Consider the following 13,620-nt stretch of genomic DNA (forward strand, 5'->3'; position numbering starts at 1 on the left):
AAATATGAAACAATATTTAGCACTACTAACTTTTAATGCAACGAGAAGAGCCATGGGATTTTTGAAGTGGTCAGTGTGAGGTCCCTGGTCCTTACTACATGCCAGCATGCTTGTTTGAGTTGAAGGGAAAGTCGAATAGGAAGGGCCAATGGAAGATATGGGGCTCTTAGCGTCAATATTTGGACACATATTTCCATGCCAGGGAATCCCCTTCAAACTCACCTGCCCTTTTTTTTCTTTCCCACTCTTCTTGTCTGCAGTTGACAAGAGCTTGTGGGAATCTGAGTACAGCCCTGTAGCAAAGAATTCCTAGGCCTCTGCTGCAGTGCCCTCAAGGGAACCTAAAATACGCTGCTAAGGACTGAGAATTCTGTGACAGTTTTTCTTTGTTGAAGCCCTCCTCCCCTTTTTTTTTTCATACTCCTTCATTTGAATGGGAAAGATTTTGTGGCAACTTTTAGATTTAAAAACGTTATAATTTTTATCCTGGCTTGAATTCACATGATGTGCGTGTGTGCACATAATTCTGTCGCTTTTAAAAGCTGCGTTTTTGGATACACCTAGTTGTGTGTATTGGCATTTAGCCCACGTGTGAAGTCATCTTTTGAACGCCATCTTATTCTTCAGCATCTTCTCATCTCAGGTTTGTTTCCAGGCCCACAAGGAGGCATTCTGGCAAGTGTGGCTATCGGTTGTCATAGCTGGTATAGGGAAAACCGTGCCGTTGTGCTAAAGGTCAAAGGTCCTTCACACAAGTGCTTACATTTTGTTTTTCACTTGATGCCATTTTTGGTTTTAGCTTTTTTTCTTTTTTAAAATGTTCTGAAACAAAATAACATAGAGAGCTGAGCCAGGTCCAGTGGACTGCAATTAGGCTAAATAACATAGCAGTTATAGGCATTCATGGCTGTGTTTCTGCAGAGGGAGGGTCTGGATTGGATCCCAGTATGCCATTTACGAGAGCTAGATAAGGCTATCCTTAGAGGATTAGAACGTGAGCAGCAAAGACACCTTGTCTCCTCCATGAACTTGGCAATGTGGTTTGCAGGCCTTCCCCAAAGGGTAGGTGATGAGTGAGTCCTCTGCCCAGGGAAGGCAGCCTTGGAGAAAAATTCTCATCTGTCTGTCTGCCTGTCTGTCTGTCTGTCTGTCTGTCTGTCTGTCTGTCTGCCTGGTCTGCCTGCCTGTCTGCCTGTCTGCCTGTCTGCCTGTCTGCCTGTCTGCCTGTCTGCCTGTCTGCCTGTCTGCCTGTCTGCCTGCCTGTCTGTCTGTCTGTCTGCCTGGTCTGCCTGCCTGCCTGCCTGTCTGCCTGCCTGCCTCTCTGCCTGTCTGCCTGTCTGCCTGTCTGCCTGCCTGCCTGCCTGCCTGCCTGCCTGCCTGCCTGCCAGTCTGCCAGTCTGCCTGTCTGCCTGTCTGCCTGTCGTCTGCCTGCCTGCCTGCCTGCCTGCCTGCCTGCCTGCCTGCCTGTCTGCCTGTCTGCCTGTCTGCCTGTCTGTCTGTCTGCCTGCCTGCCTGCCTGCCTGCCTGCCTGCCTGCCTGCCTGTCTGCCTGTCTGCCTGCCTGCCTGCCTGTCTCTGTCTGTCTTTATCTGTCTATCTGTCTCTCTCTCTGTGTGTGTGTATGTGTGTGCACATTCGTTTAGAGATCAACTTGCAGGAGTCGGCTCTCTCTTAACAGGTGTATTCTGGGAATCAAACTTGGGTCATTGGTTTGGCATCAAGCCCCCTTTCCCTATGAACCATATCACCAGCCTCCACCTGTCAATCGAAGTGATAGTAGATAAATTTGAGGAGTGATTTAGTGTGTGGACTGACATGGTGCCTCATGAATAGCACGACACTGGCAGGGTTTCATAGACACTGAATGCATGGTTCTTAGGCTCCATATGAGACTCGACATGGCGTTATCCATTGTGACTCACAGCAACAGCCTGGATAGCTTTAAACAAGGAAACCTCGCTGTTCATCTGGCTAGCACCAGACACAGACAGATGGGTACAAACACAAAGTTTTGTGCATGCCAAAGTTTTCTTTGGTTTCCTTCCATGTATCTTGTGCTCTTTTTAAAAAAATATTTAAAAAAAAAAAAAAAAACAGTCTGGCCATTAGAACAAAATATCTCTGAGGGCCAGTGAGATAGCTTAGTGGGTAAAGGCACTTGCTATACAAGAATGTAAGCCTGACAACCTGAGTTTTGTCCCCAGAAGAAAAGAACTGACTGCAATCTACAAAGTTGGCCTTCCACACTTGTGCTGTGATACCACCCCCCCACGCAACACACACACACAGACACAGACACACACACACACACACACACACACACACATAAGTTCACACACATACACACACACAGACACACACAAGCTCACACACACAGACACACACAGAGACACACACACAAGCTCTCACACACACATACACACAAACACACACACAAGCTCACACACACACACACACACACACACACAAGCTCACACACACAAGCTCACAATACTAATAATGTTGATAATAAAATAACAATATGATATAAAGCTCTTAAAATTTTTCTTTTAATTTTATTTAATATGAAAAGCACTCTGTCTACATTTATGGCTGTATTTTACCCTCAGAGGCCAGATCCTTAAGAGGCTGGTTGAAAGGCTTCACATGAGTACTGGAAATTGAACCTGGTCATTTGCAAGAGTAGCCAGTGCTTTTAACTGCTGAGCTATCTCTTCTAAATCAAGGCTCTTTGGGTTTTGTAAGTCAGTCACAGTGGGTAGCTCTTATAATTTTTTATGACATGTGTCTACAATACTTTTTTCTTCCTCAGATTCCTGTACTCCTGAACCTGAGCCAAGATCCTGAAATTAGTTTGCCTGCACTGCCTCTCATGTATGCCCTGGCCCTCGGTGCCTGCCTAGGAGGTAAGGGTTGCTGACTGCATTTTGGGAAACCACACTGACCCTGTTGTCTAGACAAAGCAAGATTTAGTAGTTAACAGATCAAAAGCAAATGGAGGAGAGTCCTGGTGACTTCCTGATTTCAAAGTCTGAACAACTAGAACTTCTCAGTTCATCTGCAAACCTCTCATTTTGGTCATGTCCTTTCATGGCTTGGGTCCCAGAACCCTAATCAGGGCCACCAAAGGAAATGAAGAAATTGTCAAACCATGGACATACAGGAAAACTGGGATCAGGTGGTCTGGGATCTCTGGGTACCTGGGAAGCTCAGAGTTTATCGTACACAGTTGAACAAGGAGGCAAGGTTATTTCATAGATCTGACTAAGAAGACAGGCTTAACTAATCTCCATAGGAGCCGTCTCCATATGGGAGCCGTCTTTAGGCTGTAAACACACAGGGGGGGAAAGCTATATCAGGCATACACACTGTCTTCATTCAAGCTCAGATTAGAGGAAAGCTTTGCCAACAATAGTTGTTTGTGATTTTCTTTCCTCCGAACAACGTTTCACCCTGCAGAGCCCATGATCTGATAACAGTCACTGTTGATGGTTCAAAGCTAATGTGCTCCCACCCTGTCCAAGTAAGAATCTGCAATGGGCACTCCCTCTCATTCTCCTGTCTTCCTCTCCGGGCTCCCCTGTTCAGAAGGAATGCACAGGCATTAGGTAGAGCAGGGACTCTACCTCAAAGGAAGAGGGATGGGAAGAGGTCAAGCACAGGTGCTGGGGCTGAAGTCTAAAGAAAATTGCAATGTGAGTTAGAGATTGCCAGATGAAATTGATCCCTGGTTAATACATGACAGATTTGGATGTAGCTGTCTGGAGGGGAGTCAAGCTAGAGTCCTTTTTATATTTAGATAGCTTAATCACCTGTGGGAACACAGGTGGATTGTGGAGAATCTTAGATAAACACACCAGATATATTTAACATTCTTATTGCCTCCAGATAATCTAGCTTTCTGTGTTCTTTGACTTCTCTGACTACTGAATCGATAACTTTCTGGTTCATTTATCTGCTCATTTGTGAAGGGGGATTAACATCAGCCATTGATGCATCTGTGACTTCAGGAGACAACTAATTTATTTAATGCTGTGACTGGGGCTGAAATTCTTATAAAAGTGCAGAATACTAACATTTTTTCCCCATCTGAGAAACAGCTGCAGAAAACGGCAACAGCATTTCTTTCATAGATACAACAATGGAAATAAGATCCAAGGATGTTTGCAAATTCATCCCTTAAATGGGATTTTAAAAAATTCAAGTGTATGAACTACCTACGATAATAACCTGGCATTGTGCTATATACTGGAGAGTGCCAATCATTTGACCTAAGATTATAAAAATGGGCACATTCTCCCATGGTGTTCCCTGAGCACGTGGAGAATGCCAGAGAAAGATTGTGATGGAGGAGAGAGTAGTCAGAAAATATGATCTGGGGAGGAGGGTGGTGGGTTGAGCAGGATCTTAAAGGGCAAGAGGCCCCTGGGCTAGTTCCTGAAGGGTAAACTTGGAGGGAGTCTCCAGGAGAGACACTAATATTGACTAATTATAGAATAATATGTTAAGGTAGACACTGAGCACATTTGGGAAAGCAGGTATATAGTATTACTAACCAATAAAGTTTTATTGGCAGTGATAATTTTTAAAAAATGTACCGGCTACCTCATTCAGTAGAACATGAGACTCTTAATCTCAGGGTCGTGGGTTTGAGCCCCACGTTAGGCGCCATTCTGTAGCCGCCTGAGAGGAAGGCTGGGAATGAAAGGGGAATGGAGGGCGAGAACAGATGAGGCCAAGACAAAGTTCTCTGATCAAGGCCCAAAGTTTAATATTTTGCTTTCACATATAAAGGGTAAGCCTCACCCCTCAGAGTCTCTTCCCAGTTCAGCCTAGGGGCTGGGTAAGGAGAAGTAGCCTGAAGTATAGAGGCAAGCTCAGCAGGTGGTCCATTCTTCTTAGCCCCTGTAGTAGATTGCAAGCCGGCAATGCAATGCGTCCCACGTCCTATTGTTTGGTCTCTTGTGATAAACAGAGTTCAGGCCTGCTCAGGCTGGCAGGCTGGGGGAAGGGCACATTGGAAGGTGCTTATTCCTGGCACACTAAACATTTACTTGTGCTAGGTGTTAATTGCACACAAATTCTGCTGGGGCCCATCTCTCACAAACTGGGGAACATTGACTAGATAGTTTGAAACTAAAACATATTTTACTCATCTGATTGTCTTGGTTTCTTTTTCTGTTGCTGTGATAAAGTTGTCTTAACTTAATACAAGAAAGGTTTATTATTGTTCATAATTAATGATATGATCTACCATGTGAGGGAATCAAGGTAATAGGAACTTGCAGGGTGTGCTAGCTTGTTTTATGGCAACATAACATAGGCTAAAGTTATTAGTGAGGGAAAAAAATGCCTCCAAATGATAGGACTGTAGGTAAGCCTGTAGGACATTTTCTCTCTCTCTCTCTCTCTCTCTCTCTCTCTCTCTCTCTCTCTATATATATATATATATATATATATATATATATATATATATTCACTTTACATCCTAATCACAGATACTCCCCTCCTACCAGTCTCCCTTTCACACAGTTCCTCTGCCAACCCCCTCCACTTCTCCTCTGAATATGAGAAGGATTCCTTAGGTACCAACCCACCCCGGCCCATCAAGTCACTGCTGGACTAGGCACATCTTCTCCCACTGAGGCCAGATAAGGCAGCCCAGTTAAGGGAACAGGACCTATAGATAGACAATAGAGTCAGGAATAGCTCCTGCTCCAGTTCCTAGAGACCCATATGAAGATCAAGCTGCACATCTGATATTTTTATGTGGGGGTGGGGGGCTAGGTACAGCTCATGTATGGTCTTTGGTTGGTGGTTCAGTCTCCGGGAGCCCCCAATGGTTCAAGTTAGTTGACTCTGTTGGTCTTCTTGTAAAGTCCTTATCCCCTCAGGGTCCCTTAGTTCTTCCTCCAACTCTTATACAAGTATGCACATGCACACACACACACACACAAACACACACGTACACACACAATACCATACATACATACATCAACATCAAAATAACAGGAATTAACAATCATTGGTCACTAACATCTCCCAACATTAACAGGCTAACAGAGTGGATGCATAAACAGTGGATGCATAAAATCCATCATTTTACTGCATACAAGGAACACTTTACTGCATACAAGGAACACAACTCAACCACAAAGATAGGTACTACCTCAGAGTAAAGGGCTGGATAAAGGTTTTACAAGCAAATGGACCCAAGAAACAAATTTGAGTAGTCATTCTAATATGTAATAAAATATATTTTCAACCAAAAGTAATCAAAAGAGATGGGGTAGGATATTTCATACTCATCAAAAGAAAAATCTACCGAATGACATCTCAATTCTGAACATCTATGCCACAAATGCAAGGCAATTTTCTTATTTGTGTTTGCTGGGAAGGATGTAGCCCATTTTGGGTGGTGCTACCCATGGGCTGGTGGTCCTGGGTCCTATAAGAAAGCAAGCTAAACAAGTGACAGGGAGCAAGCCAGTAAGCAGCACCCATCCATGTCTTCTGCATCAAGTATTGCCTTCAGGTTCCTACCCTGACTTTCTTTAATATGGAAATGTAATCCAAACCCTTCCCTCCCAAACTTCCTTTTGGTCATGGTGCTTCTTCACAGCAGAGAAACTGCAAGACACAGCATCCGGTCAGATTCCATTGGCAGTTAGGAAGCAGAGAGCAATGAATGCAATACTCAGCTTTTCTTTCTAAGTACAAAGCCCAGTATCCCAGCCAGGGAATTGTGAGACCCATAGTAGGTAAGACTTCCTACCTTAGTTAACAATCAGTGTAGTATCCCGCACACATCCAGAAGCCTATCATCCAGGTGATTTTTGGTGCTGTAAGGTTGACATTAAGACTAATTATCACATTTGGCAAGGATGAAAAGTCTCATTTTCAAGTCTCTAGGTTCAGAACAAGACCAGATAGACAGGTGATAGATTGGATACATCTGAAAATAACACCCAAGGGAGGTGGTCTGGACCAACAAAACTATGACTTGTATTTGTTCCAGACCCTTCAGATTCTCTTTGTCTGTTCATAGAGAGCCTTAGATACCCTTAAGCTCCTCTTTGATGTTGCTCTAGCACAGTGGTTCTCAACCTTCCTAATGTCTTTAATACAGTTCCTCATGTTGTGGTGATCCTAACCATAAAGTTATTGTCATTGCTACTTCATAATGGTAATTTTGCTACTGTTATGTATTCTAATGTAAATATCTGTGTTTTCTGGTCTTAGGCAAACTCTGTGAAAGAGTCATTCGACCCCCAAATGTGACTCACAGGTTGAAAAACCACTGCTCTTTAGTCAGACGTCTGGATTCATGTTCAGGGCTTAGCATGCTTTTCAGTTTCCCTCCCACTGTTTTCTTCATGAGAACACTGGAATTCTGCCATCTCTCTGTTATGTTCTTATGTTCCCAGTCTCAGAAGCATCACTTTCTCCTGCACATACACTGTAGCAACTCCAGAGCAGCGTTATCCACTCACTAAGCCTCAGGGGAATGAGTCTTTTTCTCTACACTGAAGTCAGACCTGAGCTAAGTTGGTGGAGCCTGCATTTTGCACTTGAATACTGATGGCTCCAATTAGGGCGAAAGAAGAGGCTCATGGACTTGGTTGTGCATGTTTTTCATGAACTAATAGCTGTGTGCGGGTGGAGAAGGACTGGAAAGAGTAATATGATTGGATTGTGTTCTTTATACAAACTATGGAGACCAGCTTATGTTTTGTTTCCAGATGCAAAGCATTGACTTTGTTGATGACTGTATTCATCACATCAGACTTTGAACAGAAGAAAAGAGCAGACACCAGCTTTCAAGATGAGCTGGGATGTTATTTTATTTTTAAATTTCTGATTCCAGGTAATGGGACATTGATCGGAGCATCTGCAAATGTTGTTTGTGCAGGAATTGCAGAGCAGCATGGGTATGGATTCTCTTTCACGGAATTTTTCAGGTACTTTAAATATTAAAAAATAATCATTTAATATGTGTCTTTAAGGATCAGGTGCTTTAAATTATTTAACTAAAAAAACAAGCACCAATGCATGGTGCTGAACACTTGGACATTCGTCATTTGATGATTAGAGACTTTGGTACAGGTGAGATGAGCTCAGACCAAGGCACATTTGTTGCTAAGAAACAGTGGCATAGCCTGGATTAGCTTCATCACATTTTGAGCTGAGTTGAGTCAGTGGCTAAGAAACATTTGTAAGCTTTCTGGATACTTTATGTTAATTTATTTTGTTGTTTGTTTGTTCTGAAAATCTTAATGGTAACTGATCATTAAGGTGACAAGTGCATAGAAAAAAGATGCTAGCAAGGAGTCAGGAGTAATGCTGAAAACTGGGTCCAAGCTAATCATGCCTATGGCAGCCTGGAAGTCGATGTTTTATGTGTGAGTACCTCACAGGAGCACTGCACAGAGATGGGCCCAGTATTCTTGGGAGCAGAGCTGACATTTACAAAAGTAAATCTGTTCAAGAGAGGCTAGGTTCCTTCTATGGTCTTGGTTGCCTGTGTTCCTGTTTATGTGGCCCAGGGCTACTTTTCAATCATGGGGAGAAGAATGGAAGCAAGGGGTCTATGTGAAATGGTCCTGCCAAAATGAGCTTTATTTCATGTTGAGTCATGAAACTGCAACTTCATATATGCATAGCAATGGACTTCTGTCAACTCTTATGTGAAGAATTCTAACGTAAGTTGGGCTAAGTGACAGAGAGACTATGACTCTCAGAGGGAGTCATTCCTGCCCTAGAAAGTTGTTCTTCTGCAAGGTGCTGCTTGCCCAGGTCTGAGCTTAGACAACATAACTGTTACACATACTTGATGACTAAGAATTGTATCTTAGTCTATGTAATATGCAAGGCTCTCTGGAGGATCAGATTAATTTACAGAATAGGTACCAACTAGTCAAAGAATGGTTAGCTGCATAGTAAAGCACTTAGAACCTGGTAGCTGCTCAGCCCATGAGATGGATGGATGCCTTTGAAGTTCCAACCTGGCATTGAAGGCCTAAAAGACTCCTGGAGAATCACTGGTATTCAGCTTTTATTAGAAGGCAAAGGAAGTCTTTGGAAGAAGTGAAGGCAGAGCAGTAGGCAACTTCTTTTTCCTTTGGTCATTTTATATGTAGGCTAGGGTTCAGGCTATTATGGGTGGACCCCTTCAGGTCCTTTTCTCTTTGGAAATGCCCTCAGAGACATTACCTGAGCTGTCACTCTTATCCAATCTTAAATCCAGCCTAGTTGATAATAAAGTTTAATCACATTTCCATAAGTCTTCTAACTTATGATAATGAGAAAGAAATAACTACCCCTCAGATCATATAAGTATCTCCTTACAACTGAGAATTCACTAATTCTTCCTACAGAATATATGACAAAGTCTTTTGAAGAATACTTACTCTTTGAATATCTCATAACTTAAATACAATAACATAATATAAATAATACCAAAATGCTGCTAGTCAGTTGATGTTATATTACATGGAAAATAATAGAAAATAAAGAAAATATGAATATTCACTTAATACATATATATGCATATATACATATATAAATATAAATGCACTCTTTGTTAAATATGTGTATATGTGTATATGTGCAGCACAAGTGTGCCTAGTACTTAAGGGGGTCAGCATAGGGCATCAGATCTCCTGGAACTGGAGTTGTGAGGGTTGGGAACTGAGTACTCTTTTTTAATTTTTAAAAAAAATTTTTAGGTGACCTTATTGTTTTGTTTGTTTGTTTGTTTTATTGGATATTTTATTTATTTACATTTCAGATGTTATCCTCATTTCCCTCCATCCCCATTAATCCCTTATCCCATCCCTCCTTCTCCTTTTTTGCTTTTATACCGTTTAAATTACATGCAAGTATTAAGGTCAGTTCTAGGTTGAGGAACTAGCAATTCACTAGATGCAACTAGTTAAGGAACAAGCAAGACAATAAACCCTGATAGTCAAAGAACAAGTAGGACAAGAGACAGAGTCCCATGATCACCCCTGTAATCACTATTTCTAAAGGCTTATTAGGATGACCAAAACATTTGAGCCTAATTCCCTGTCCTAGCCCAAAGTCATTTTCATGCCTGAAGCCTATTTCTTTGTTCTAGCTTAAGATTTAGATTTCTGCCTGAAATTACTTCTTTGTTCTAGTCTCATGTCAGATTCCTGCTTGAAGCCTACTTCCTTGTCCTTAGCCAATGTCATATTCCTGCCAAGCAGCCCATTGCCTTGTCCTTGGCCCATGTCAGATTCTTGTCAAGCAGCCCCAAAGGCTCTCCACCTCTCCCCCTTTTTTATTTTGTTATCAAGACTGAGCCTGTCTTAGGTCATTCTGACAACAATGCCTTCCTTGCCCATCATGGAATATGCATTATCAAAGGCAATGCACTTCTGTCTTAAGTTGGTAAGGCTCTGTGCAAAATCTTACCTGTCCTTGACTTGCCAGCCTGTTAAATTAATAACTCTGTCTGGGGTATGTTTTTAGTTCCAAGCTATGTACTTTGGCTGCCAACCTGTTGATGTAGTTAGAGACAAGCTTTAACATGATGGGCAGGAATAAAAGTATTCCCAGGACAAAAAGGGCTAGCATGATCAAGCAATATATGCCATTCTTGAGGTCTGACTAAAATGGAAATACTGACTTCAAGCCATGGGTAATTTTATCAGCATTAAAGCTCAACAGAGAAGCATTTTTAAATTCACAATCTCACTATGCAAAGTTAAAACATCCAAAGAGGTGTTAGAATTATGCCAAATACCCTACAGGTGTCTTTAAACTTTTTTCTAATTATAATGACTATCATTGTAAATTTTAGAAGTAATACCACTCCAATGGTATTTGTCTTGACACATGAGATGGCTCCTAACTCTTAAACCCTGAACCTCCATCCGATAATTTGAATAGGATATAGAGCATCAATCCATTGTTCCAAACACCTAAATAAATCTTCTTGTATACTCAACTCATTAGTAACTTATTTTTGCTAGATCATTAACAAAAGTAGCTGTCTTAACTTCTTGTGTCAAAGCAATTGCAGAAGCAGTGGTGCTAGCAATTAATGTAATTAAAGCTGTTATATCAACAATTATCAAGTCCACTATCCTCTTGCTTCTGCTTAAAGCCTAATTCACTTCTTCCAACACTTTCAAGCTTTCTTCGGAGAATCAAGGTTTTCTGATACTCAGGGCAGTAGGACAAAAGCTGGTTGATAGACCCCTGTAACAGACATGCCAGGTTTCAACACACTAACACAATTAGAAAGTATACAGTCAATGCAACTTACAGTAAATACAGTAGAAGAGACAAAACCAATTTTAGCTTGACAATTAAAAGAGCCTGAACACATGTACTAACAGTTGTTTGAAATCCAGATTCTGTCCTAACTTTATCTCTTGCTATCATAACATCATAGCGAACTGCAGCTAACTTCCAAATATGTCTCTGAAAATGTCCAGAATCAGCCTTCCAAGTGTAAACTGTTATTTCCAATTTTGGATTGATTTCTAGACCAGTACATGATTGAATCCAAATAACTGGTCACCTTTAAGAAAAATACAAGAGTCATTATAACTTCTCTTTTTGATTCTTTGTCCCACAAAGTCTAAAACTTAAGCCATGGCAGCTTGTCCCATCTGGGATATAGGCAAGCCAAGGTGGGTCAGGGACATATGTCCAATATAGCTTCCCAGTCACCCTTGTCAGGGCACTCAGCAAGCTCAAAGGTCAGCATCATTCTTTGTCTCAGCAATGGCATTTCTTACCAATCATTCTGTCAGCCACCATGCTCTTTTAGCATTCTTAAGAAAAAAACATAAACATGCCCTCTTCCCCATATTAGATACCTGGTTGGGATCATGCCATATGCCAGTAAGTGGATCCTTCCTTTTCACTTAGGCATAAGTATGCCTAGTTGTAGGGTGCCATAGACACTCAGCAGAAAGTTCCGTGGCATCCAGTATTTTTTTAAAAAAAAATTTAAAAAAAGCATAATTTAAATAAATTTGTGGTGTATGGGGATATTCCTCCCCTTCCTTTTTATGAACATATATTTTTAAAGTTCCATGGGCCCCTTCTGCAATACCTTGTCCCTGAGGTTTGTAAGGAATCCCTGTAATAAATTGTTGACAAAACTCTCAACTGCTTGACTACAATTGCCAGTTCCATTATCTGTTTTCTTGATTGTATATTTTATTTATTTACTTTTCAAATTGTATTTCCTTTCTTCATTCCCCCACAAAACCTCTTATCCCATTGCCCCTCCTCCTACTTCTATGAGGGTGTGCTCTATCCATCTGCCCATTCCCTCTTCTCTGCTCTCAAATCCTCTAACACTAGGGCATCTAGCCTTCTTGGGACCAAGGCCCTCATCTTCCACTGATGCCTGACAAAGCCATCCCCAACTACCTATACAGGTGGAGCCATGGGTTCCTTCCTTTGTGTTCCCAGGCTAGAGGTTTAGACCCTGAGAGCTCTGGTTGGTTGGTATTGGAACTGAGTACTCTTAACCACTGAACCATATGTCCATCCCTAGAAAATTTTTTTTAACAAAACAGAGGCAAAACACTCATAGCTTTCATGTTCCTTTTTCATCCTGTTTGAATTGTGTTGTTTTTCACTGCACTTAACTACAAATCACAGGAATAATAAGAAATACCCTATAGGGTTAGTGAAATGGCTGAGTGCTTAAGAATACTGGCTGCTTGTCTAGAGGACCTGGGTTCAATTCTCAGCACCCATATGGGAGCTTACAACTGTCTGTAACTCAAGTTCCGAGAGATCCAACACCCTCATGCAGACAAAACACCAGTGTAATTGAACTAAAAATAAATAACTAAAACAAAAAGCCGGGTGTGGTGATGCACAGCTTTTATCCCAGCAGCCTAGAGGCAGAGGCAGGTGGATCTCTGTGATTTTGATCTCTGTGAGTTTGAGGCTAGCCTGGTTTACAAAGTGAGTTCTGGGACAATCAGGACTATTACATAGAGAAACCCTGTCTTGAAAAAAACAAATAAACAAACAAAAAACAACAATAGCAACAAAAGAAAATAAAAGAAAGAAGAAATGACCTATACATAGTTTGCATTCCCTATATAATCTTCTGTTGTGTGGTAGAAGTTCAGTTTCCCAAAGGTCTTCTGAATCAATCACACACCCGCCATCACTACAACTCCTACTTTATCTTGTTGACTCAAAGACATGGAGAATCTAATGCAACCATAGGGAAGTGTTAGTATTCAATTTAGTGGAGATAATATCATTCTTCCATCTAGGAGCCATGTCTTCTCTACTAGCAGAGGATAAGGTTGTTGGAGCAAGAAACAGATCTCCTTTTGCTTTAACTGTAAACCTGGTTATGTTCAGTGAGAAGCAACCATTCCACAGCCCAAAGGTTATTCTGTCTTGAAATGTCCTGTAGCAAGCAATTTAGTCCATTACTTTGAAATTCAACTTTGTTAAAATTTTAACAACTTGGAAAAATACAGCCAGACACTATTACAGTATAACATACAAGGAAACTACAATAAAAATTTCCATCAGAGTTCTCATTCTCTAAATCTCATGGGCACTGTTATTAATATCTGTATTGCTGTCAGCATTCTTCTACATT

At 41.4% G+C, this 13,620-nt stretch overlaps 1 protein-coding gene across 4 annotated transcripts in view; it reads left to right on the forward strand.

The window, feature by feature from the left end:
* Positions 1 to 13,620, forward strand: part of Oca2 (OCA2 melanosomal transmembrane protein) — a 279,093-nt gene that overhangs the window by 179,448 nt on the left and 86,025 nt on the right. For all 4 annotated transcript variants that reach the window (XM_076935176.1, XM_076935182.1, XM_076935183.1 and 1 more), the window contains 2 exons: positions 2,812 to 2,905; positions 7,867 to 7,960. In XM_076935176.1, the coding sequence (XP_076791291.1) occupies positions 2,812 to 2,905; positions 7,867 to 7,960 (188 nt within the window). The remainder of the gene's footprint in view (positions 1 to 2,811; positions 2,906 to 7,866; positions 7,961 to 13,620) is intronic.

This window comes from Arvicanthis niloticus, chromosome 1, assembly GCF_011762505.2.
Source record: "Arvicanthis niloticus isolate mArvNil1 chromosome 1, mArvNil1.pat.X, whole genome shotgun sequence".
In the NCBI taxonomy this organism is placed as follows: domain Eukaryota; kingdom Metazoa; phylum Chordata; class Mammalia; order Rodentia; family Muridae; genus Arvicanthis; species Arvicanthis niloticus.